The sequence below is a fragment of the Lemur catta genome, chromosome 17, assembly GCF_020740605.2.
Source record: "Lemur catta isolate mLemCat1 chromosome 17, mLemCat1.pri, whole genome shotgun sequence".
Taxonomy (NCBI): domain Eukaryota; kingdom Metazoa; phylum Chordata; class Mammalia; order Primates; family Lemuridae; genus Lemur; species Lemur catta.
The window spans coordinates 1,429,684-1,455,743 of NC_059144.1; the positions used below are offsets into that span (position 1 = coordinate 1,429,684).

The following is a 26,060-nucleotide window of genomic DNA, read 5'->3' on the forward strand; positions in this document are numbered from 1 at the left end:
ACTAAGATGGCCCCCGCACCTTGGAGCAGGCCTGGCGGCTCCACACGGGAGCAGTGCTGATGACACGGGCACTGCTGCCAAGGAGGACTACTCCAGCGGCAGCTCCGATATTTCCTCCTGAGTCTGGGGCTCCAGCCCCCAGGCAGCCTGTGCACAGCGCCAGCAGGCCCTTTCTTCTGGACGCTGCCAGCTCCCAGGTGACTGGAGAATCCTCCCATCCTGCCTCTGCAGCAGTCACTAAGCTCTGTGACAGAAAAAAGGCTGCCACCTCCTTACACTTCCTTTGCTTTATGCAAATACAAACACCCCAACATGCCTGGGACTGTGTTCCTTTTTCCCTACGTTGTATTCTTGCAAACACATCATAAGGAAGAAATTCAAGGCAGTATTTTTATTTTAATTCATACCTGGATATTCTTCAGTGGTAGGTTTTTCTTCAGAGTCTTTTGAAGGATTCTGTGACACTTTCTCAGAAGATGTGGATTCTCTTGTTTTTGTATTTGGTTCTGGTTCCAGCTTAGATCTAGAAATGAATAATCAGCAGTCAACTACTTTACCTCCATAACATGGATCCCTTTTTGACAACAGAAAGGAGTCAAATGTGACCCTGCACTTACGCTCTGTGCCTCTCTACAAGGGAGTAGAGTTGCTGCCTCTGGGCCCAGTGGCCACCTGGGCCCACCTCCACCGGGGCACTCACTGCAAGGTACTGGCATTGCTGCATGCAGGGCAGAGACTGTGCACCCCTCTCTGAATTCCCAGCCAGGGCACAGTGACCAGCACACAGGGGAGGGTGCAGTCAGTACGTGCTGCATACACCCCGCAGATTGACTGGACACTCCACGCAACATGCGGGCAGTGAAAGCTGACTGTCCCATGTTTAGCAAACCCAGGAAACTGGATTTACACTAATCCAGTAGTTTACACTAATGCAAAAGTACTGCTGAATATATATATACACACACACATCAATATATGCCCATACATATATATAAGCAATATGTTAAAACAATGTAACTATAAAAGCACACGTCCTTAAATAAACATCCCCCTGCCTCTTTCCCCACTGGGCTCCTTCCCATGCTATCTCTCCTTGTTCACCTATAGGGCTCGGCACAATCTCACCTACTCAGAGAAGCCTTCTCTGACTTTCCTATCCAAGAAAGGCCCCTCCCGTTCCTCCTTTACCTGTTTTCTCCACAACAGTTATCACAGTTTCTAACACCTTGTTAATTATTTGTTGACTGTCAGCCTTGCTCCACTGAGCATACATTCTGTAAGGAGGGTCTTTGCCTTTATGAGCTGTGCTTGTTGCTTAGCCCTAGATCCTGGATCAGTGCCTGGCATTCAGTGTTTAATAAATATATGTTGAATGAATTAATGCATTATAAATACTAGTAAATGGCTAATAAGAGAAAAAAATTTAGTTATGAAACAGGCCTTGTAACAGCTTTACTAGAATCTACATAACTACGAAAATTATAAACAGAGTGCTAAAAACATCTAGGATAAATTCCACATTGTTAGGCAGACAGACTATAATTAAAAGAACAATGTAAATACACATTAGATGATACTACTAGTGGCAGCTGGCATTTATTGAGGGTTTATGTACTGGACATTTTTCTAAGCACTTTATATGGATAGATTTGTTTAATTCCAAAGCATCCCCATAAGGTAGGTGCTAGTATTAAAGACCTTTTTACAAAGGAGGAAACGAGGTATGTAGAAGTTAGAAAACTTGTCCTGTTCATATTATAGTCAGCAAATGGCTGGGCTGGGACATGACCTCAGGGAATCCAGCTCTGGACCCCTCACTCTTATCAACTGCTCCATGCAGGGTATATGCTAACCATCACGTTCCATGGGAAAGGACTTCTGTGCTCAAGTAGGTCTGCGAGAATTATTTGGCTATTTCTAAGACAGAATTATTTTATATTTCCACTAGCCCTGTGTGAGAGTTCCAGTTGCTCCACACCCTCCCCAACATCTGCCATTTTTAATTTAGCTAATCTAGTAAGCGTGAACTGGTATTTTGTGGGTTTTTATTTACTTTATTGTGAAACAATCACGCAAAGTCAAGTCTATAGTACAAAGAACCCTTTTTTCCTGAACCATTGGAGAGCAAGTTGCCAACCTGATCCCCTTTACCTTCAAATATTCTCTATTCTCTAAAAATAAGAGCATTCTTGGACGTGGCAAGAATATAACCATCAAAAGCAGGAAATTTATATTCCTACAATACTTCCATCTTCTCCTCACACTCCACTCTATTTTGACCAGTTATCTCAGTAACATCCTTTATAACAGTAAGATCCAGTTCAGAATCACACATTGCATCTAATTGTTATTTTTCCTCAGTCTCCTTCATTTGGAACAATTGTTCAGTCTTCTTGAGCTTCATAGCCTGATACACAATAATGTGCCAGTTATTCGGCAAGAGGTCTCTCATGTTGAGTTTGATGTTTCTTTACTGTTGGATTCAGGTTATGCGTCTTTGGCGGAAATCACAAAAGCAATACTGCTTCCCTTTTTTGGCTGCATTCTATCAGGTTGTTTGTGATTTCACTTTCCCCATTTGACAGAGGTGGTGGCTCCCAGGCTCTCCCACGGGAAAGTTATCTTTTCCACTTTGTAATTAATAGTATGGGGGAGGGCTTTGACACTATGTATCTACTTCAAACTTTCAATTTATTTATTCATTTATTTATTCCTATCTAAACTCATAATGTCCTGTTTCAGTCAATGGATTATAATCTGCTACCATCATTTATTTTTATGCTCAGATTGTCTCCAATTTGGCTAGTAGAAGTCCCTTCAAATTGACTGCTGTGTCCTTTAGATGAGTCTCCATCATTATCATAGCCCTTCTTTACATTGCGATGTAACTAGATGTTCTAGGCTCCTTTTACATGTTCTCTGCCACAGCCTAAGATCAGCCATTTCTCCAAGAGGCCTGGGTCTCCAGGGGTGAAACTGGTATTCGGGACCCAAGACCTTGGTGGAAGTCCGCTTACTGCTATTGAGGTAGTGCTTCCAGGCCTTCGCAGTGGCCAGAGCTTCTGAATGCATGCATTTTCACACACAGACATACACACACTTACAACCATATTTATTGCTGTGTTGATCTTAGCAACTGAAAACCATGACTTCACACCAGTATCTTTCATTCCAATGCGCGACCACAGGGTTCATTCTGGCTTTTCACCTTTCACTTCTCCTATAGTGAGAAACCTGGCTTCTAGTATATTTACTACCTGCTCAGTTCCCATATATGCAACCCACTCCCCATCTCCACCAGGACTCTTCCCTGATGCCGATCCGCCCCGCTCCTTGCCTGGACTCTGCCTGCCCCTGGGAGCCCCCTTCCCCCCCAGGGCTGGGCGCTGGTGCGGTCCTGTGAGAGCGAGAGCGCTGCCCCCCACCACTGCAGATGCCTCCTCACCACCCCACCTCATGGCTGCAGGACTGAATTGTTCAGGAAAGCAGGGGGCTCAGCTGACTTTTAAATAAGGGCTCCTTTAATGTCTGTCATCCTTTGTGTCCAGACTATGCTAATGTGCCAGTTTTCAATTTAAAATGACTACAAGACTGTAGTACAGCAGGCTTAGACAAAGTTGAGTGGGTTTTTGTTTTTAAGTGATAAAAACAGACTAATTACACACAGAATGTCTACTGAAATCCTCAGAGAAATTACAAATTAGCTAGTTGAAGACAATTAGAAAAAGAGCAATTTTTTAAAACTCATCAAAAGATCTGTTTATGCCCCATGATTTATTTAAATTCATTTCTCCAACTGAAGGCTGAGCATTTCAGAACTGCAATCAACACAGTTTCTACCTGGCCAACATCTGTTTCCAGGTCCCTATTTGAAAACCCTCAGGATTCTATTCAAAATTTTAAAAGAACAGGAGATGGAAAAGAGAAGGAGAGACAGATTTTTTAGTATTGAAACAAGAAAATACGTGGGAGGTCTTTGCAAACCTTAAATGAAGTCCTATGCAAATATCAGACAGAAGTGACTATTTAAGATGTAAGTGCAGCTCTCACACAGCACACCTTGTTTTACTGCACTTGGCTTTGTTGCCTCCCAGATACTGTGTCCTTTTTTTCCTCCCAAAAAACAGATGGAAGGTTTGTGGCAGCCCTGCACTGAACAAATCCATTGGCGCCACTTTTCCAACAGCACGTGCTCACTCTGTATCTCTGTGTCACATTTTGGTAATTCTTGCAATATTTACAACTTTATTATTATTATTATTATTATATCTGTTATGGTGATCTATGATCAGTGATTTTTGATGTTACTAATGTATTTGTTTTGGGGTACCATGAACCACAACCAGACAAGACAACGAACTTAATCAAAAAATGTATGTGTTCTGACTGCTCCTCTGACTAGCTGTTATGCTCCTCCTCTGGCTGCCTTAGTCCCTGAGACATAACAGTATTAAAATTAGGCCAATTAATAACCCGACAATGGCCTTTTAGTGTTCATATGAAAGGAAGAGTCATACCCTCTCTCACTTTAAATCAAAAGCCAGAAATGATGAAACTTCTTGAGGAAAGCATGTCAAAGCTGATATGGGCTGAAAACCAGGCCTCTTGCACCAAACAGTTAGCCAGATTGTGAATCCAAAGAAAAAGTTCTTGAAGGAAATTAAAAGTGCTATTCTAGTGAGCACACGAATGATAAGAAAGCAAAACAGTCTTATTGCTGATATGGAGAAAGTATTAGTGGTCTGGATAGCAGATCAAACCACAATATTCCCTTAATCCAAAACCTAATCCAGAGCAAGGTCCTAATTCTTTTCAAATTCTGTGATGGCTGAGAGAGGGGAGGAAGCTGCAGAAGAGAACTGTGAAGCCAGCAGAGGTTGGTTCACGGGGTTTAAGAGAAGAAGCCTCTCTATAACATACAAGTGCAAGGCGAAGCAGCAAGTGCTGATGGAGAAGCTGCAGCAAGCTACCCAGAAGATCAAGCTAAGATCATTGGTGAAGGTGGCTACACCAAACAACAATTTTTCAATGGAGACAAATAACTTTATATAGGAAGAGGATGCCCTCTAGGCCTTTTATAGCTAGAGAGGAGAAGTCAGTGCCTGGTTTCCAAGCTTCAAAGGACAGGCTGACTCTCTTGTTAGGGGATAATGCAGCTGGTGTCTTCAAGTTGAAGCCAATGCCATTTATCATTCCAAAAATCCTAGGGCTCTTAAGAATGACACTAAATCTAATCTATCTGCTCTATAAATGGAACAACAAAACCTGAATGACAAAACATCTGTTTATAGCGTGGTTAATTACTGAGACTTACTGCTCAGAAAAAGATTCTTTTCAAAATATTACTGCACATGGACGATGCACCTGGTTATCCAAGAGCTCTGATTTAGACTTATAAAGAGGTTAATGTTTTCATGCCTGCTAACACAACATTCATTCTTCAGCCCATGGATCAAGGGGTAATTTTGACTTTCAGGTTTTATAATTTAAGAAATATATTTCATAAGGCTATAGCTGCCATAGATAGTAATTCCTCTGATGGATCTGGGCAAAGTAAATTAAAACTATCTGGAAAGATTCATCACCCTAGATGCCATTAAGAACATTCACAATTCATGGGAGGAGATCAAAATATCAATCTTAACAAGGGTTTGGAAGAAGTGGATTCCAAACCTCATGAATAACTTGGGGGTGGCAGGTTCAAGACTTCAGTGGAGGAAGTAACTGCATTTGTGGTAGAAATAGCAAGAGAATTAGAGTTAGAAGTGGAGCCTGAAGATGTGACTGAATTGCTGCAATCTCATGATAAAACTTGAACAGATGAGGAATTGTTTCTTATGGATGAGGCAAGAAAGTGGTTTCCTGAGACACAGTTTCCTCCTTCACTTTGGTGAAGATCCTGTGAACATTATTGAAATGACAAGAAAGGTTTAGACCATTACTTAAATTTTGTTGATAAAGTAGCATCAAGGTTTGAAAGGACTGACTGAAGTCTGAAAGAAGTTCTACTGTGGGTAAAATGCTATCAAACACCATTGCATGCTACACAGGACTCTTTCGTGAAAGGTAGAGTCAACCGCTGTGGCAAACTTTATTGTCTTATTTTATGAAATTGCCACGGCCACCCCAACCTTCAGCAACTGCTACCCTGATCTGTCAGCACCATCAACACTGAAGCAAGACCCTCCACTGGTGCAAACATTATGACTCATTAAGGCTCAGATGATTATTAGCATTTTTTAACAATAAAATATTTTTTAATTAAGGTATACACCTTGTTTTTTATAGACATAATGCTCTTGCACACTTAATAGACTATAGTATAGTGTAACACAGCCTATACATGCACTGGGAAACCAAAACATTTGTGTGACTTACTTTATTATGATATTTGCTTTATTGTGGTATCTGAAACCAAACCTGCAACACCTCTGACGTATGCCTGTACTTCTTTCATGCCCCCAACAAGGGCTCTAGGTAGAAAGAAGATATTTTTGATATATAATATCAAAGCACTATAATTTCAAAACTGCCTTTCAGACTACGGTATCCACTCAGGCACAAGTACTGTATACTGCAAAGAACAAGCAATGTCTCACACCACCTTGATTAAACCATCTTCATCATTACTCAGTCACTCATTCAACAGATATTTAATGGGGATCTACTACATACTAGTGATTTTCTAAGCCAGAGCTACTCAAAATATGGGCCATGCACTGGTACCAGACCACATACTGTTTATTATTATTGGTCTGCTTATAAGGTAAGAGCTAAAATGAAGAGTAATCATTTAGAAACATTTACAGCAATCTGACGTTGCCATCAGTGGTCTCCTCTGACTGGACAGGGCATAGACCAGCTCAGATGTTATCAGACTACTGTGGCGAGTTATCTGTGGCATAAGCTGTGAACTTGCCATGCGCTGTAGAATACACATCAGTCCATGATGGACTGTAAAAAAAACACAATAAAGAAGTGGTCCTTCAACCTCAGGGAGTCTGTTCTAAGCCAGGGGTCAACACACTTTTTCTGTAAAGGCCCAGATGCTAAATATTTTAGGCTTTGTAGACCATATATGGTCTCTGTCATATATTCTTATTCTTTTATCTTTTTTTTAAATTAACACAAATCTTTACGAGTATAACAACCATGCTTACTCAAAGGTTGTACAAAAACAGGCCAAGGGCTGGCTTTGGCTCACAGGTGACAGTTTGCTCATCCCTTTTCTTGGCAATGAACAAGACCCCTGATCCAGCCAGTGAATAAGAGAAAACCACTGCTATGGATCCAATATCACACTGTATCATTTTTCCCCTCATCTTTATCATCATCATCATCCTTAATTATTGGCAACATTTATTGAGTTCTTACTACATGCAGAATAATGGGTTAGGGGCTTAGGGTAAAAAGAGGTAAAAGATGCAATCCTACCCTCACCAAGCTTACAATCTAGTTGGGTGAGAGGACTGAATCATGCATGATAATGTAAGTGTACATTCTTCAAGTACCAAGTAAGTATGGCGACAGTATGTGTTACAAAAGAACCAATGTTTTCTTAAAGAGCAGGAAGAGAAGAAACAAAATGCAGCAAAATTTTGATCTTCCGTCCCAACGTAAGGGAATAAGGAATAACTAACTCAAGGTCACATACCTGGCCGTGGGATTAAGGCAGTACTTTCTCAAGCATGTCTGCCAGGTGTTTGAAGAGAAAGGGCTCCACAGTCAGCACGGCTGGGGACAGTCCTCCTGCTCCCTCTTGGGAAGACATGACCAAGGCATAGTGGCAATGGAAAGACTCTGAGAACCCTGAGCATTGTTTCTCAAACTGATGGACTGTTTTCATAGTACACCTTATTGAGATCACCAGGATTTCCTCAGAATATCTTAGGAAACTCTCACTTATATTACCTTTTAGAATTTACAGTAGGATGGGCTAATATTCTGGTAATAAACTGTAAGCTACACTGATAAACTGAGAAGGTGCTATGAAGTTGCCCAGCCTTATGATCTGGTTGTTTTGTAATCTACCCAATGTTAGAAGAAACCATTATCATTCAGACTAATAAATTTTATTCTTCTCACCCTCCTTCAAGACAGAGAAAAAAACAGCCCATAGTTTCTACTTCTAAGAACATCAATGTACAAGTCGAGGTGATGTGTTGGAATGATGGACCAAATCCAGCAGACTTTAAAGCAAGCTTAGCCATGGGTAGAAACAGGCTCAGATGTCACCAACCCCCCACCCCCCACACACACCAGAGAAGTAAGAAAGAGCCATTTGGAGGGAAAGGCCTTATATTGTTAGTTGGATTTGTCCCTGGGCTTCTGTCTCGTTTATTATGCCTTCGGAAAGAAAATCCTCTGAGCCCTTGGGAAACAGCATCAGAGGTTACTCCCAATTTCCAGATTCCACCTTGAACCTCTTCTCTAAGAAAAAAGCCCGTGATATACAACCTGGTCACATTCTGGAAAGGGAAAATGTTTCTGATTAATTCAGATGGTTTTTAATTAGAGTATATGCCCAGAAGGCCATCTGAGGGCTATTTCAACTTAAATCATAAACCAAATAGTAGTGCTTTAAGGTGGTCAGAAGACTAAGAGGGCATATTTCCAACCCTTTGGTGATGCCAGGGCCACTTGTGCCCAGTGTGTATCTGTTACTGGCCCAAACATTTCCAATGTATAGGTGTTCCCTATGTGGAGCTGATGAACCAGGGGTAAGCAACTGTACCTCATTCATTCTTTCCTTCATTCAAGAACCATTAATTGAGCACCTATTTTGTGGCGGACTCTGAACAACAAACTAGGACCAGAGGGATAAAAGATGCAGTGAGGGCTGGGCATGGTGGCTCATGCCTATAATCCTAGCACTTTGGGAGGCCGAGGTGGGAGGATTGCTTGAGACCAGGAGTCCCAGACCAGCCTGAGCTGGTGAAACCCTGTCTCTACAAAAAAATAGAAAATTAAGCTGGGCATGGTGGTGTGCACCTATAGTCCTAGCTACTAGGGAGGCTGAGGCAGGAAGATTGCTTGAGTCTAGGAGTTTGAAGTTGCAGTGAGCTATGATGACGCCACTGCACTCTAGCTTGGGTGACAGAGCAAGATCCTGTGTCCAAAAAAAAAAAAAAAAAAGATACAGTGGTCCCTGCTGTCAAAGGACTCCTAGTCTTATTACAAGAAAAAGAGACCTCAATAATATTTATCAACATCCCTCATATCCAGCTCGAGACAACTTGCAGCAGGTGCCAGTGTTCAAACAGTGAAATGCCTAGGAGATGGGTGAAAAGAGTTACATTTAATGAGGGTACTATCATTGTAATAAAACATAGTCACGGTAGGAAAAATGCAGAAAGGTCAGCTTAGACTATTTCCGGCTTAACGAACAAAACATTTTACCCAGTTTGGAATAAGAACCCTTTAGTGGGATCGATTAATAGGATATCATCATTCCACGAAAATAAAATCCAGCAGAGAATATCTTTATTTCTATACTGTTAAAAGATTTAAAGTAAACAATTAGGCTGCTCCTTAACTAACAAATGTTTTTCTTTCACCAAAAACAAAACAAACATGATAGTAACAACAATGTATAAAACATGAGCACTTGGGTTTCTCAAATCAGTTTGTAAGAAATACTTTTAATAATAAATCACCAACTAAAACATAGTAATACAAAAACAAATACAAAACTCACCAATCCAACCTGACAATGAATACACTCACTCCACTTACTGTCAAACTGTCTTCAGGAAACTTGCTGTTCACTCATTCAACAGTCCTTCCTGAGTGGCTCCCACAGACGGGACGGGCACTGTGCTACACGACGGGCTGGGGTGGTGTAAGGGACAACTAAGCCAATAGCAGCTGTATTAGAATATGTACGTGTCACACTTGACCATGAACAACGTGCGGGGAGCCCACTAAGAGAAGAGCCCCTGACACTGCCTGCAGGAGCTGGAAGAGACTTTACAGAGAAGCAACATGTTAACTGGGGCTGGAAACAGGAACAAGACTTAGTTTGCCAGATGAATGGGGCAAGAGTGGGGTGAGGGAAGAAGAGAAACAAGTGTGTGTGAAAGGCACTCTGGGCAGAGAAGGCAGCAAGGGTTAAGGCACAAGAGCTTCCGAGAGCAAAGCCTCTTTAGGACAAAAAGTAGTCGTGTACTGCCTGGCCAGAGCATAAGTCACTGAGAAACTAAGGCTGTGGTCCACGCATTATGGGCCTTGAATGCCATGCAATGTTTAACCGTTCTGAGACACGGGAAGAAAGGGAGTGATAAAAATGCATGTACATTTTAGGCAGATGCCTTCTGCCTAAAGGTGAGGAAAACACTAAAAGGAGAGAGCTGGACTACATTGTGAAAGGTCACATAGTTATTTCCCTTGAGACCTTTTGCTCAAAGTAATTGGCACAGGGCAGCTATTTGGCAGGAGACAAGGCTCTACTTCACTGTCTAAATGAGAACAATTCCCACCTGACTGATCTAAATTTGTATTTTAGTCAAAACCTCTGCTGAGAACCAGGAACTAAGGAAGTAGCAACAAAAGTCTCTTCTTCCTTTACTTGGGTACCTGTAAAGCCTTGAGTGTCCTAAATGAAGCATAAATTTGCATCTCTCTCCCCTCGTGAGTGTGAGGCCCAGGGACCACCAAGCCATTGTGGTGGTAAATCACACGTCATCAGAGTTCTGCCTTCTCCTCCATGACTTGCTCGGGGCAAACTGGTCCCACTGTGTCTGAGACACTCAGCTCAAACTCCTCCCTGAGCCTGGACTGTTTTCTGTCTGTCTAACCCACTTAGATATTTCTCTGTCTACAGCCAACACCAATCCCATTGCTGGAGAAATCTGCTCCGATTACACTGAGGTTCACATCTTAGCGCAGCTGTGACACTGTATGGCTAACTCAAATTTGCTGAGTCCTGATTTACTCATTTATACAATGGGATACTAATATGTATTAATAAGGTGGTTGTGAGGATTAAATGAAATAAATTAACATACTGCCTGACACAGGGTAAGTGCTTAATGGTATTCGAGATAATAGCACAAGTTATCATTTATTAACTCACTACAAGTGTTTTCAGCATTGGACTACATTGTTTGCACAAACAATTCAGGCACAGTGAGCTGCTCTTATCAGTTAGGATGGCATGAACCCTCCTGACATCGAAGTTCTCAGACGCCAGGCAAGGGTTAACCTTGCAAGCAGATCTTCTTAAAGATAGCAGTCTCAGGCCTGCTATGTGATCTCCTTCCTACACACCTGCGAAACAGATCTGAAATTATAAATGGCAACAAACAGAAGCGTTTGTGGAAGATGGTAAGTAAATCAGTCAAGTTATCTACCAGCAAATAGTTACTATTTACTAATGCACTGAGGGGTAAGTTTGAGAGAAGCACTTGATGAAGTCTCTTTTCACAGGAAGCTTGGAGACAGGCTGTGTTACTGTATAAACATGAAAAAGTAGCCACCTTAGCCAGAATATGTCAAAATCAGTGAGATCTGTAGTGAGCTCAGAGGGGAAACAGCACAATCAAGGGGCACAGCATAGTGCCTGAGAGCGCGGATGCTGCAGCCAGACAGCCTGTTTTGGAATCCTGGCTCTGCCACTTACAAGCTGTGTGACTCTGAGCAGCTTGCCTAATTTCTCTGTGCCTTAGTTTCCTTGCTTATAAAATGGGAAAATTAACAGTACCTACCTTATAGGGTGGTTGTGGGAATGAAATGAGTTGATTTATTCACTCTCCAGGTCGCTGCAAGGGAAGCGACCATGTGAACAGTCCCTGTGCTCTAGGAGCTCACATGCAGCCCCAAAAGGAAGACAGGTCAAGAGGCAGGTGCCATGGGAAATACTGAAGTCTGGCTCTGCTGCTGCCTGGCTGTGTGGTCTTGGGCGAGTCATTTAACCTGCTGGCGTGTCAGAGTCCTCACCTGTCTGCTCGAAGTGGGCGGTAGGGTTGGAGTATAGTACACACCCAGAGCACGTGGCAGCTTGCAAGTCTCTGTCCGAGTAGGGGGGCAGTGGGAGGGTAGGTAACATGCCACTGGTGACATGAGCAAAGCCTCATGGGGGCATGGTGGCTGTGCCCTCGCCCTCCCCTCAGGAATAATAAGGAAGGGTGTGGAGGGGCGAAGAGACAGAGGTAAAACAGCTCCAGTGTAGCAGCCTCACACAGTTATGAGGAAACAAAATGGGCAAGAGCACAGATGTGCTCTTGTTTTGGACCAGCAGCCTAGGCTCAAATCCCAGCACTGCTACCTCCAGACTGCGAGGCCTCATGTGAGTTATCAAACCTGTTCCTCAGCTTCCCCAGCTGTAAAATGAGGGTGTTAACAGCACGGCCTGGCACTGCAGTGCTCCGTAAGCACCAGCTATGGCATTCTGTGAAGAAATTTCAAGCATGGTACATTGCATAGGCCAAGTGTACTGTAAACTTTAGTTGCCATTATTATGATATTATTACTATTATTATAATTAAGAAACATCAATGAAGGCAATACTTACAGTCTTTTCTTATCCACCACTCTTTTAACTCGGATGGCTCTTTGTTCTGAGTAAAGTTTACACACTCCTGTGCCAGGGGAAAATACCAGAACAGAGACCATTTAAAATGGCTTCACAGGCAAAGGTATCATTAAATATAATGAGGTACCATCATCTGCACCTAGCAAAGCTAAATTCTGTATCACATCTATTGTGAAATGCCACATTTGACCTTTAAGAAGAAAATGAAATACTTTTTAAGTAATCTTCAATGAAATCCAAAACAGCCGTCCTGTGCTCCTTCACTTGCTGGGAGTGCATCTCCTTGTGGGCTGGAACAGAAAGGGACAGCGTTGAGGTCTTCTGGGCAATCATTCTGGAGCTAACAATTTATCAGCTTCCTTAGAACAGTTTCTTTATTGGAAGTATTTTTAAAAACACAGCTATAAAATGAGTCAGTGTCAAGTGAGATTTAAAGGAGTGAGATTTATTAGGCTTTACAAGAGTAAAAGATTAAAGCCATAGAAAACTATAGTCAAATACTTTATGGCTTACTACAGCACTTAGGGACAGTATTTGACGCAGCACTTCTGGAGTGCTGACCCCATCTGTAGTAACAGCATCCACCACTCAAGCTGACCTTCAAGAAGCATGTTTAAATCACAATGCAATCACACACTCCTCCCTGCCTGAGCTTGCACAGCTTTTCAGCTTGAAGGGCCCTGTCCTCTCCCCTGGGCACCAAGCCAAACTCTCCTTCTCCAGGAAACCTTCCACGACTCCTGGCCACAAGGATGCCTTTCTTCTGCGAACTATGTGTAGGCACTCTGCTAGTACTTTCTAATAATCTAAACAACAGTTCTGATTATGCCTGTTTTACACATGAAGAAACTAAGGTTCAGAGGCAATAAGTAGCCCAAGGTCACATAGTTTCATATTTAACTGCTGGCTTTATTAATGTTCTTGTGTATTTTCTAGGAATCTCGATGAACATATATGCCCCTGAAGCTGGGGGCACAATTTATGTCTTTACCATAGGACTGCTTCACCTAAGATTCATGTGAGGGATCAGGGACTCTGTGAAATTGCACATACAATTTTGCATGTGTGTACATTTTTCTGGCAAGAATGTCTACAGCTTTCATCAGACTCTCCAAGTGGTCTATCATGGTTCTAATGTAAGCTTCCCAAACAAAAGTCAGTGTCAAAGTCTGACAACTTTGAGCTCTATATACTATTTGATGTACTCTGTATCTGCCTAAGCAAATTGAAAAAGAGTCAAGAAAGAGACGAGACTTGGGAAGCCATCTCAGTGTCTCAAGGAGAACTGAGCATCAATGAAAGCAAGACGATAATAACCACCAGACATGGTTCTAAGCATGCTGTAGGAATTTCCTTTAATTCTCATAACAACCCTAAGAGATACATCCTATAATTGTCTGCATTTCACAGATGAGGAAACTGAGGTCCAGGGAGTTTAAGTGACTTGCCCAGGGCCACATGGCTAGAACATGCAGAGCAGAGCTGGGGTGCATACGTAAGCAGTCATGGCTCCAGAGCCTTCCTTCTAACCATGGCAGTTTGATATGAAAGTTTACTTTAATACTACAAGTAGAAAGCCCAGTATCCTCTTCCACCCTATCCACAAGCTACTAGTCCCCGCTCCACTAAATGCCACACAGAATGCAGACAGACAGACACACATACACACATGAACTTACAATTCTTCTCTGTCCCTGATCCCTTGGTAAATTTTTGGTTCTGTTTAGAAAGTCTCTTTTCATCTCCCTCCTCTGAACATCCCAATTGTTTAACTTGAGTAATGGCCTTTCATTACTTTTAACAGATTAGGTTAAAACTATGATCAGGAAAGGAATGATTTTAAAGTTTTAAAGCTTAACTCTAAATAAGAACATAAGAGGGAATTTTAACTGGTTGTGCCATATGATTCTTGTTTAACCACTTGATATATTCATGGTTGTCTCTTTGCATCTTTCAGAGCACTTTACCTTCTGTTCTTAGTTGTTGAATTGCTTCAGAACAGGTCCTCATGAATATCTGAGCATCTTGGTCTATCTGGTCTCGTTCTGTGTCTGTCATCCTCCCATATTCAGACACAATATGGCTAAAGAGAGAGAGAGAGAGAGAAAAGGAAGAGGCAGCAAATGACAACATAATATAGTTTGGGTGGGTGGGGAGGGAAGAAAAGGCTCCCTGATAAAATGACATTTGAGCTGATGCTTGAAGGATTCGGAAGAACTGGCCCAGCTAAGAGGCAGGAGAGCGATCTAGATAGCAGAACCAACACATATGAAGGCCCAGACGCAACTGAAGCAGGTCCAGAGTTAAGAGAGAAGGAGAGAGAGAGAAGAGAAGAGAGAGGGAGAGAGGGAGGGACCTGGAGGTGCTGTTAGAGGCTGGGCACACAAGGCTCATTAAGGACATAGGCTCTGCCTTTGAGGACAGTGGGACTGCTACTGCTGGACTCACACCACACAATGACTGAATTAGACTTACACTAGAATCTCACCCTGGGTGCTGCATGGAGAATAATGCAGGGATACAATCTGCAAGCTCTTGAGATATACGTAAGAAGCTGTTTTAGGCTGCCATTTTTCAATGTTGACAAGTAGTCTTCAAAACTCACAATAAAAGAGCTTTTAGAAACAAATTTCATTTCCCTTAATACTAAGTTAAACAACCCTAAAGTGACTGAGCTAGTAAGGGTGTTCACTTTCAGTAAGACACCACCTTAAAGCTCCAAATAGGACAGTTCTATGACCGTGCTCATCTTGATTTGAGAATCACATGCTACCAAGGCAAAAGGGACTTTACAGAACGCACAGGCTCAAACCATCCCATCTTCTCCCCCGAGCCTGGCTGGCCACCTACTCTCACTGAGAGTGAAATGCAAGGCCCTCCATGCTCCCACACACATTCCTGCCATAACCTCACTCCGGCCACACTGGCCTCCTCGCTGTCCCCCCAGTCAGCTGAGCACACTCCCACCTCAGCCGGGACTGCTCCCCCAGCAGATGTCCACTCTTCCTCTTCATTCCACCTCTGCCAGGGGCCCACTCAGGGCTGGCTTCCTCTGACTACCGCTGGCTTGCCTGGCCCCCCAGCACTTGCCCACCACTGCTTTCTAGCACCTGTGCTAGTTCGTAGGCCATCGTCTCTCCGCTCCAAAGCTGCCCCTCCCTGCTTTGTGATAGGGGAGCTGGGCCTCTCCAAATCCTACTGGTACTCTGCTACTCTCTATTCCTTAACCTGCTTTCTTTTTCTTTACAGTACTTATTATTTCCCAAATAGTAAATGTTTGCATCTATCTCCTCCCAGTAGAATGCAAACTTAATGCAAGTAGGGACTCTGTCTTGTTCATTTTTGCTTCCCAGTACCTAAAATGGTGCCGAGCCCACAGCAGGTACACTTACATTAGCTGAGCACCCAGTACATGTCAGATACTACAGAATTTCCAGCGCCTTTATGTGTATTTTATTTACTTATTTTATCCTCACAATTCATTCATTCACTCACTTATATACTGAACTCCTTCCTATATATCAGGCATAGGGCCAGGGGTTGGGGACTCATAGTTGAATAAAGCTCATTTCGGATCCCCACAGAGGGAACTGACTATAGGGGAGACTGACACAGAGACAGGAGCACAAGGAACTGGTGAATGCTGTTGGTACAAAAGTTGACAGTGGGACCCAAAGTGGTGAGTGGTCAGTTTGCACAGGGAAGGTGCGGGGCAGGCAGAGAGGAGGGCACTCCACACAGAGGACAGTGGCAGAACAGGCACAAATTCCTAACCTGTGTGTCATAGTTAGAATGACCCCATGATGTGTGGTCCACCCCAGGGGATGTCTGGGAGCGAAGGGGGAAAGGAGTCACAGGCTGGTCCCATGCACACCGAGCAGCCTGGCTGCAGCCGCTGGGGTTCACTGGAGTCCTTCAAGAGGGCAGCATGTCATGTACACACGGTCACTGTCCGCCCTGGGTTTTAAATGAATGTGGATGTCTGAGTGGAAAAAACACAAACTGCTTTTCCTCCACTCTCACCCTACCACAATGAACACTGAAGACTTCTGCTACCAAACGTGTGCGGGATTTTCCCTCACACACCAAATAAGCAAGCAGTTCTGCAGCGGACGCCCGCTGGGTGTCCTCTAATTCACATCAATCCTGACCCCACCTGCCTGAGGGCTCCCACAAGACTGTCCCCGCTTCCCCTGCCACTAATTGCAAGCCCCAGGGTGTTGCGCTTGTCTTGTGACTAACGGGCTAAAAAATCGGGAATCCCATGACCTCCTCCTCAGGTTTGATTAATGTGTTAGACTGGCTCACAGAACTCCATACATATAACTCACTTATATTTACTGGTTTGTTATAAATGATATTACAAAGGATGAAGAAGAACACAGAGCAACACACAGGGAAGGGGTGTGGAGCTCCCATGTCTTCTCCAGGCATACCATCCTCCAGAACCTCCACACGTTCAGCTATCTGGAAGTGCCTCAAACACTGTCTTTCTAGGTTTTTATGAAGGCTTCATTATTAGGCATGACAGATTACATCATTGGACATTGGTGACCAAATTTAACCTTCATCCCTTCTCCTCTCCTTGGAGGTCAGGGGTGGGGCTGAAAGTCCTAACCCTCTAATCCTGCCTGGTCTTTGGGGTGACCAGCCCCATCCTGAAGCCCTAACTCCTTAGCATACAAAAGACATCACTTTGGAGAATCCAAGGATTTTAGGAGTGGTATGCCAGGAAACTGGACTAAGACTAAATATGTGTTTCATAATATCACAGGATGGTATTATGATAAATACACATTTATCTAAAATTGTTACTGACCCTGTGATAGCTGTCTCTCCAACACCAATAGGTTTTCCAAAAATATAATGATCATACAAAATACCGGTATTTCATTATCAGTTGGAATGAGGTCCTGGCAGTAAAAAGTTGGGGATCACTGGTACAGTCAATGGGGACAGCAACTAGAGGATTTTAAACAGAGGATGCACATTCTGCCTGTGTTTCTCTGTAGTGGGTGGCCTGGGGGCAGATGGAACTAGACCCTAGGGGACTTCAACCACAGCTAAGAGACCTCTGTCAGAGTCCAGGAAGAGAAGAAGACAGCCTGGGCCAAGGCAGTGCCTGTGAGGAGGGAGGGAACATGACTGAGAGACATCTATAGGTAGCAGACTGACCAGGTGGGCAGGTAAATGAGGAGAAGCCCAGGATGAGTTTCTGGTTTACATGCGCGCACATCAAGGCACAGAACACAGAAAGTGGCATAGGTCTGAAAGGAGAGATGTTAAAACACTGGTCCAAGATGGCATGCAAAGTTTAGTGGACTATAGATGAGATGGAGCAACTGAAGAAGGGTCCAAACCCTTATTTTTCTCTGATACTTTCAGAACAGCACGAGATATATAATGGGCATTTGAAAAAGTCATTTTTGAAAAGGTTACCTATTTGGCAAATAATTAAAAAAAATCCTCATAGGACATGCATATATAAATTTATCAAATTTTATTTTTATTTCTTTTATAACATACAGAAGAATACTTTTATTACAGATTTCAATTTATCTAAATATTAGATTCAATTAAAGAAGACTATGTTAGGTATGGGTTTGGATTTGTCAATTTACTTCAGGGAGAAAGGAAAAAAAACTGAGTAGTAAAGTTTATTCACTGGTTCAGAAATACTTATTTTTATTATTTAGTTGATTAGTATATTGAGAAAGGACAAAACATTACATTCCTCTATTAATTTAATATACAACTAGATACTTGCTGAGGACAGAGAAGAGAGAGTAACAATGTTTCACATTCTGTAGTAAAGGTTACTGAGAAGGTACAGACAAAACTTACAGACTACAATCTTATCTTTGGTATAAATATTAAAGTAACAGACTGATTTCATAATGTATGCTGGGCATGTACTACGGTAAAGCACAGTACCTTGTCCACTGTGTATGCCCCACATACACTGTGCAACCCATCTGTCCAACGCACGTTTAACTGTGAATGGCCTGGGCTGCCGATACGAACAAAATACAGACCCTGGTTTCAATAACTCACATCACAGCAGGTGACACCCAAAGGCTTATGTACATGTTCATATATCATAAAACAAAGGCTAACAGCTATATAACACTTTCTGTGCATTAACACTTATCACTGTTCTAAGCATTTCATGTATATTTACCCACTTAATTCTCAAAATTCTATGAGGTAGGTAATATTATGATGCCTATTTTACACATTAAACAACTCAGGCACAGAGAGGTTAAGTAACTTGCCAAGGCCACACAGCCAATAATAAGCAAAGCTGGGATGTGAACCAAGCCAGCCTGCTCTGGAGGCCAGGCTGTTCTCCACTGCCCTAGGGCACCTCTAATTTCCTACAAGGCAGGAGGGTTCAGAAGAGGGGAGGCTTACTTCCCACAGCTGACAGGGAGGAAGGTGATCTATGAATTAAATCTTGAGAGGCAGGATGTGGCTGTGGGAGCAAGAGCAGATGCTCTCAGTAAGCAACAATGGAAACGGGAGGGGCCTGTTTGAAGAACAGTGAGCGAGCACAGCGTAAGTGGAAGGCATGAGTCTACGTGGGCCTCCAGCGCCAAAGGAGTTTTATTCTGGAGCCAAGAGAAAGGCTGAGCTGGATGGAGATAAAGGTAGCCATACCCTGTTGCATGGAACAGGGAAGGAAAGATCAGGTCCTGGGGCACTGAAATCAGGCAGAGCATCTTAGCTCGTTCACCTTTGCATTCCCCAGCACCATGTAACACGTAGATGCTCAGTAAATTTTTGTTGAGCTGAAATTTAAGAAGGGTAATGGCAGAGCTTGGATGGTGGCAGGGGAATGGAAAGAGGGGAAGGGGCTGTAAAACCATCAGGAACAGCCTTGTGTTGGAGGCAAAGCATCATCAGACCCTGGAACCTTGGCCTGGGCGAGCAAGAGGCATGAATAGAAACAAAGAACACAGAAGGAAGAGTACAAAGGACTGGAAATATGAAAGAGAGAAATCACTATTAACACTTGTCTTTATAATGCAATTTAAAAAGACAAGAAGTAATGCTCTCAAGACAAATGTTCCATGAACAACACTTTGTTTTGAAAAACAAAACCAGGGCAAATGGTCTTATAACTATTTTGTGACAAAATCTTGAGAAACTAAAAATGATCGCTTTCTGAAGTTCTACAATTTATTAAGGGCAAAGGAAAAAGTCACTGTGAAACTTAGTACAATGGCCACAACCCTGAGCTGGGCTGAGGATAGTTCCAAATGCTCACCATGGCCCAATAAAGTAAGTAAAGAATTAAATTGGGCACGATGGTGCACACCTGTAGTCCCAGCTACTCAGGAGGCTGAGGCCGGAGGATCACTCGAGCCCAGGAGTCCAGGTTGCAGTGAGCTATGATTGTGCGCCTGGGCGACAACAGAGCAAGACTCTGTCTCTAAAAAAAAAAAAAAAAAAAGAAAAGAAAAGAAAGCAAAAAATTGGTGCAGTCTAAAAATTGTAATAACAGACAGCTTTCATATATTGTCTCAAAAGTATGATTGCTTGGTTCTCACTTAATTTATCTGACTGTTTTCATCCTAATCTTCCAAGACCCACTGTTTGGCCCCTGGGAGAAGTTCAGGAGTGAGAAGCAATGAGAGAAGAACCATTTGGAGTCAGAGGCAGAGACCAGGGAGGCTGGTGGCACACCAAGAAGCAAAAACAAACAGCTCTCTATTTAGCTGAGTTTAGGATCTCGTGGGAATCATACAGATGGAGATTAAAACATCGGCTTTATCGCAGTTACTAATCGCAAGGGACCCGATGGTGCCTGGTAATGATGCCACATGTCCTGTGCACTCACTCTCCCCTTCTCCCGACAACCATTTCATACCTTCTCCACTCGCCTCAAGCTGCCAACACCTCCTTCCCCATCTTTAGCGTTAGTGAACATGTTGCTTCCTGTTTTCTGAGAACTCTGATAAGCTCTCACCTCCCCACTTCTCCACCTCTGGACACACAGACTCCACCTTCTCTCCTGCTTCTATGGAAGAACTGTCCATCTCCCAGGTACAGCCACTCCCCCTACCTGGGCACCAGACTGGCCCTGGCCATTCTCCTTTCTCTTTGCTGCACCTTAAATGAATTAATATGTGTGTATAGTGCTTAGATAGTAAACACTATATGTATTATTATTAGTTACTCATGTCAATTATTCCCACCTATTAGATCTTTCCTAACTACATAAAACCTGGTGTCATTTCTCCCAATTTAAAAAAAGAAACCAAACCTCTCAATTCTATTCCATGTCTCCTATCAGCTACTGCTCAATTTCTGCCCTTTTCAGTAACACTTCTCTCAGAAACGTTTCCACTTCGGTCTCCTTTGTCCTGATCCTTCCTGAGCTCAGACAGGCACTGATCCTCATCACTCCACTGCTGTCAGCGCTCGCCAAGGTCACCCATGACCTCCACAGGGGCTCCATCCTCACCTTAGTCACTTTCCCTACATTTGATGGAGCTGATCATTTCCCTCCTTGATTCGTTTTCTTCCCCTGTCCTGCTTGATGCCACCTCACCAGCTGGGTGTCTTCAGCCTTTCTGTTGGTCCCTCTGAGCTCCCTGACCACTTTGTGACGGACAATTCGTGGCTCAGTGTCCGAGTCTCTCTGCTGTCTACACTTGCTGGCTTGCTAAGAGACTTCATCTAGTCTCATGGCTTTAACCATCTGCTTTACACTGACAAGCCCCAGGTTTATATTTCCAGACTGGACATCTCCTTGAACTTGAGATATACATATCTACCTACCTGTTCAACATCTCCACTCAGATTAATCTGCATTGCAAATGTGTCCAAAACTGAGCTCCTGACGGCTCTCCTCACATATGTGCCTCCTGCAGCCTTCCCCATCTGTGCTGGTGGTGATTCCAATCCTGTAGTTGCTCAGGCCCCAAACCCTGGAGTCATCTGTAACTTCCTTTTCTCTTTCAGCTCACATGGAATCCATCAACAAATCTTGTTCACCCTACTTTCAAAATATTTCCAGAATCTGACCCCTTCTTGTCACAGCCACTGCCCCCACCCCCTGGCCCAGGCCAGCAGTATCTCCACCTGGACTGCAACTGTCGCCTCCTAATTGCTCTGCTGCTTCTGCCTGGCGTCTCTGCAGTCTATTCCAACACGCTAGCCACACTGACCCTAAGTGAGTCAGATCGCATCAATCCTCGCACAAGACCTTCCCATGGTTCCCAGCTAAGAGTAAAAGCCAAGGGCCTTACAAGAACTAGAAGATCCTTAATAGGAACCGTAAGACCGGTGCCCTGCTCTCTCTCTGAGTTCCTCTTCCCCTGTGCTCCTCCCTCCTGCTCCAGGCACTCTGGCTTCCTGCTGCTCCTTAAACACCCAGGCACACTCCCACCTCAGACCTGACCTGTGCTGGCTGTCTCCTCTTAGAACCTTCTTTCCCCAGACATCTGCATAAACTGACCCCTTACTTCTTTTAGGGTGTGTACTCAATGCTGCCCCCTTAACAAGGCCTTCCCTCACCCACCTTTATAAAATTACACTCTACCTGACATTTCCTCTACCCTTTCCCACTTCCCCTCCCCACAAAGATACTTACCCAACTCTAACATTCTATATATTTTACTTATTTATTTTATTTCTTGTCTGTTCCCCTCTTCAAAAATTTAAGTTTCACAAAGGCAAGGACTTTTGCCTGTCTGTTCACTGCTGTTTCCTCATCATCAAGAGCAATACCTAGCATTTAATAGGCTAATAAATCAATAAATCAATACACAAATACTTTTGAATAAACTGAATCAATGAATGACCCTGAACTGGAGAGTGTGGCTCACTGTACAGTTACAATTGTGCTCTCTAGTAAGTTCCTCCTGAAATTCTATACCCCCAGCCCCAAGACAGGCAGGCATCCCGCTTCTAGAGCCTTCTCTAGAAAGCTCAGGGCTCAGATAAACAGGGAATGCATCCATAATGAGGACAGGCCCCTCTAAAAGAGAAAAGGGATGCATTTGGCATGGGGCTTTTCTCAGCCCCAACCATCAAACACCCTCCCTTCCCTTGGTGTGGCCCCTTTCCCTTCCCCTACCCCACTTCCACATTTTCTGGGGGAGAGCTGGAAAAAGAAGGAATCCCACAGCCTCCTAGGGAATGGATGTTCTTTCCCTCAGTGGAACTTGAAGAGTAAGAGGGAAGTATTTATCTATCCCAGCACTCCTTAGCATCTTGTTCCATTAACTCATTTTGCTTAACATGGTAACTACAAGACTGAGGCAGAAGACCCAGAAATGAGACAAAGGGGCCAGGTGAGCAAGCTCAGTTCCTCCTCCCAACTGCCCAGCAGGTGAGGGCTCTGCTTCTGGGAGGAGCGAGAGCGGTAAGCATTATGCTCATCCCTGCTAGAAACCATCTCATGGGAAATAGAGGCTACAGGGGTCAGGACGGATGAGTCAGAAAGGTATTCACTGCTAAGTGAATGTGTGTCCTGCAGACAGAGCAGACCCAGAAATGACTAATCCCAAGAACATTAGATTAACATCCTCCTACTCTATATTTTGATTTAATGGAAACTCAGCTCAGTGAAATTGGAAAGGTCTAAAGGTTAATTTGATTAAACTGATTACTCAATTAAAAGGTAATGTTTGTTTAGGATACATTATATGTATACATTAATCTTCTGAATTGAAAATTGACAGTATGGTTATTCTATTAGTAACAATAAAAACAAAGAAAGTTTTTCTCCCAAGTGGTATTGTTTTGTTGCCGGGATATTATGGAAATGATACATCTATCAGAAGTAGAGACATTATTTTTATTTATTTATTTATTTATTTTTTTGAGACAGAGTCTCACTTTGTTGCCTGGGCTAGAGTGTCAGCCTAGCTCACAGCAACCTCAAATTCCTGGGCTTAAGCGATCCTCCTGCCTCAGCCTCCCGAGTAGCTGGGACTACAGGCATGCGCCACCATGCCCGGCTAATTTTTTCTATATATATTTTTAGTTGTCCAGATAATTTTTATTTCTATTTTTAGTAGAGACGGGGTCTCGCTCAAGCTGGTCTCAAACTCCTGACCTCGAGCGATCCACCCACCTCGGCCTCCCAGAGGGCTAGGATTACAGGCGTGAGCCCCCACACCCAGCCGAGACATTATTTTTAATTAAAGTCATTCAGAGATCTAGCCAGAGGCTATCTAGGTTGTATGTTGTTCTGCTCCAGTAAAATGTCATTATTAAAAAAAATTAAATGGGTCAATAAAGTCTGAGCTCTACATTCTGGAAAAAATTACAGCTTCCTAATTATGTCAAACTAACAAAGCCTCAGAGGTCTGAAGGCAATATTTCTACACATATTCTTTCAATTCCATGATCACACTGCATATAAAATGTTCCCAGAAGCGGGCTGAGGCCAGCACACTGCATCGGGAGGGAGGAGGAGTGACAAAGAAAGGCTGTGAGCAAGAGCCCACCACCTCTGAGAGGCACTACTTGATGGGAGACGATGAGCACAGCCTTCCTCCATCTGGAGAAGATGTGGGGCACTGGGGGATGCTTATTCCCGAGTCCCCGTGTTTCTACGTGAACTTACTTCCCCAGAGTGACACCTCCTGCCTCCGGGATCCTGGCAGAAGGCACGGGGCATGCATCTAGCTGACACTCCTTTCTCACTCTCTCTCTCTCTCCCTCCTGTCTTTGGGATGTGCCTACTTACAGACAGCAGAGGTTCTGCTCTGTTTCTCTCTCATACGCTGCACGCTGCCCTGCTGTCTGTGCTCCAGGGACGGTGACTGTTCAGTGGCACTAACGGCTGAGTAAGTCTGTCTAATTCAGGAGCAGAGTGTCAGCAAGGGCACTCGCCTGGAGACTTGTGCTCTGCCTGCCAACCTAGATTTTACCAATGACAAAGCTGGCAAGATGTCGGTCTTCGTGTTGATCAACTCCTGCTTCCTGAGTCTGTCTGTCTCCCTCCCCATCCCTCCCCCCTCCCTCTGGCAGGAAACAGAGGTGGGCTTTGTTTCCACCACCCCCCACCTTCCACAGCATCACAGGTCAAATCGGGTACAAGCTCAATTCACCAAGGGACTCCTGTGTGCCAGGAACTCTCCCACACATCTCATTTAGTCCTAACAAGGACATCATCCACATTTTATACAAAAGAAACCAAGTACAGTGGTTAAGTGAGTTGTACATACTTACATGACTAATACATGGCAGAACTGGAACTTAGCTGTGACTGACCCCAAAGCCCATGTTTTTTCAAAGGGACCAAAACAAAGGTAGGAGTGGAGTTCAGAGTATAGGCAACAGGTGCCATAGTTCTACCTGATGCTCAAAGAGGGGATAAGTGAGATGCTTGAGGCACACAGCTAGTAAGTGGCAGAGTGGGACTAGACCCCACGGATTCTAGTCCTTGCTCCCAGCATTTGCTGCCATCATAGCTGGGAAAGGGAAAGTTTAGGTCCTGCACCTGCTGTACTGAGAGGCAGCAGTCCGTGCTGCAGTAGTCTGGGAATGCTGAAAAGTAGTTCGCAGGACCTTGCTCCACCGTTTGAGGATAACTGCCTTAATATCACTATTACAATCAAAAACTTAAAACTATTGCAAAGTTACAGAAGGGCACCCTGATACAATTGCATTGATTTTTTGCATTGTATTTCAATTATATTGTCTTCTTCGAACCCCTAAACTACTTCCTGAGTGATTATCACTCCCGTTGTTGGCTCTGTAAACTTTTTTTGAAAAAGACCAGATAATAAGTATGTTGGACTTTGTGGGCCTTACAGTCTGTCATGGCTACTCCACTCTGCTGTTGTGGTACAAGAGCAGCCACAGGCAATATATAAATGAATAGGTGTGATTGTGTGCCCATAAAACTTCTTATGGACACTGAAATTTGAATATCATATAATTTTCACATGCGATAAATCTTTTTTCCCCCTAACATTTAAAAATGTAAATTTAAATGTACACTTAAAAATATATAAATCTGGGTGCCATGGCACGTGCCTGTAGGCCCAGCTACTCAGGAGGCTGAGGTAGGAAGCCAGCTTGGGCCCAGGAGTTTGAGGCCAGCCTGAGTAACAGAGAGAGATACTGTCTCTAAAAAAATAAAAGAAAAATTTTTTAAAAGTAAAGCAATTTTTAGCTAACAGGCTATACAAAAATAAGCAATAGGCTGGATTTGGCCCACAGGCTATAGTTTGCTGACCTCTGGTTTAGAGGCAGACACCAAGTTTCACAGATTAAATGGCTTTCTCAGATTCATATGGCTTATAAAGAATGGCTTGAACCAAACCAACATTCACAGCATTTGCCTTGCTGGATGCCTCTTCAAGGCAAATGGATGTTAACAACAGATTTCTATGAAAGATCTCTATAAGCACATCTTTAACCAAAGTTGTCAGATACCACAGAAAGGAGCTGGAAATTGATAGGTTTGTATCAGTTTTATAAACTTTTCCAAAATCACGGTAGCTTCCATTTTTACGGCCTATCAAATTAGTATTTGATACACATATAAGCCTTTAGAAAT

At 43.4% G+C, this 26,060-nt stretch overlaps 1 protein-coding gene across 2 annotated transcripts in view; it reads right to left on the bottom strand.

The window, feature by feature from the left end:
• The window catches only part of STX18 (syntaxin 18), a 123,642-nt gene that overhangs the window by 22,355 nt on the left and 75,227 nt on the right, over window positions 1-26,060 (bottom strand). Inside the window, exons 3-7 of one of the 2 annotated variants that reach the window (XM_045529063.1) lie at window positions 14,500-14,615; window positions 12,745-12,822; window positions 12,512-12,578; window positions 6,421-6,473; window positions 408-523 (exon numbers count right to left, since the gene is read on the bottom strand). In XM_045529063.1, coding sequence (XP_045385019.1) covers window positions 408-523; window positions 6,421-6,473; window positions 12,512-12,578; window positions 12,745-12,822; window positions 14,500-14,615 — 430 coding nt within the window. The remainder of the gene's footprint in view (window positions 1-407; window positions 524-6,420; window positions 6,474-12,511; window positions 12,579-12,744; window positions 12,823-14,499; window positions 14,616-26,060) is intronic. The other variant, XM_045529062.1, reaches the window with a different exon arrangement.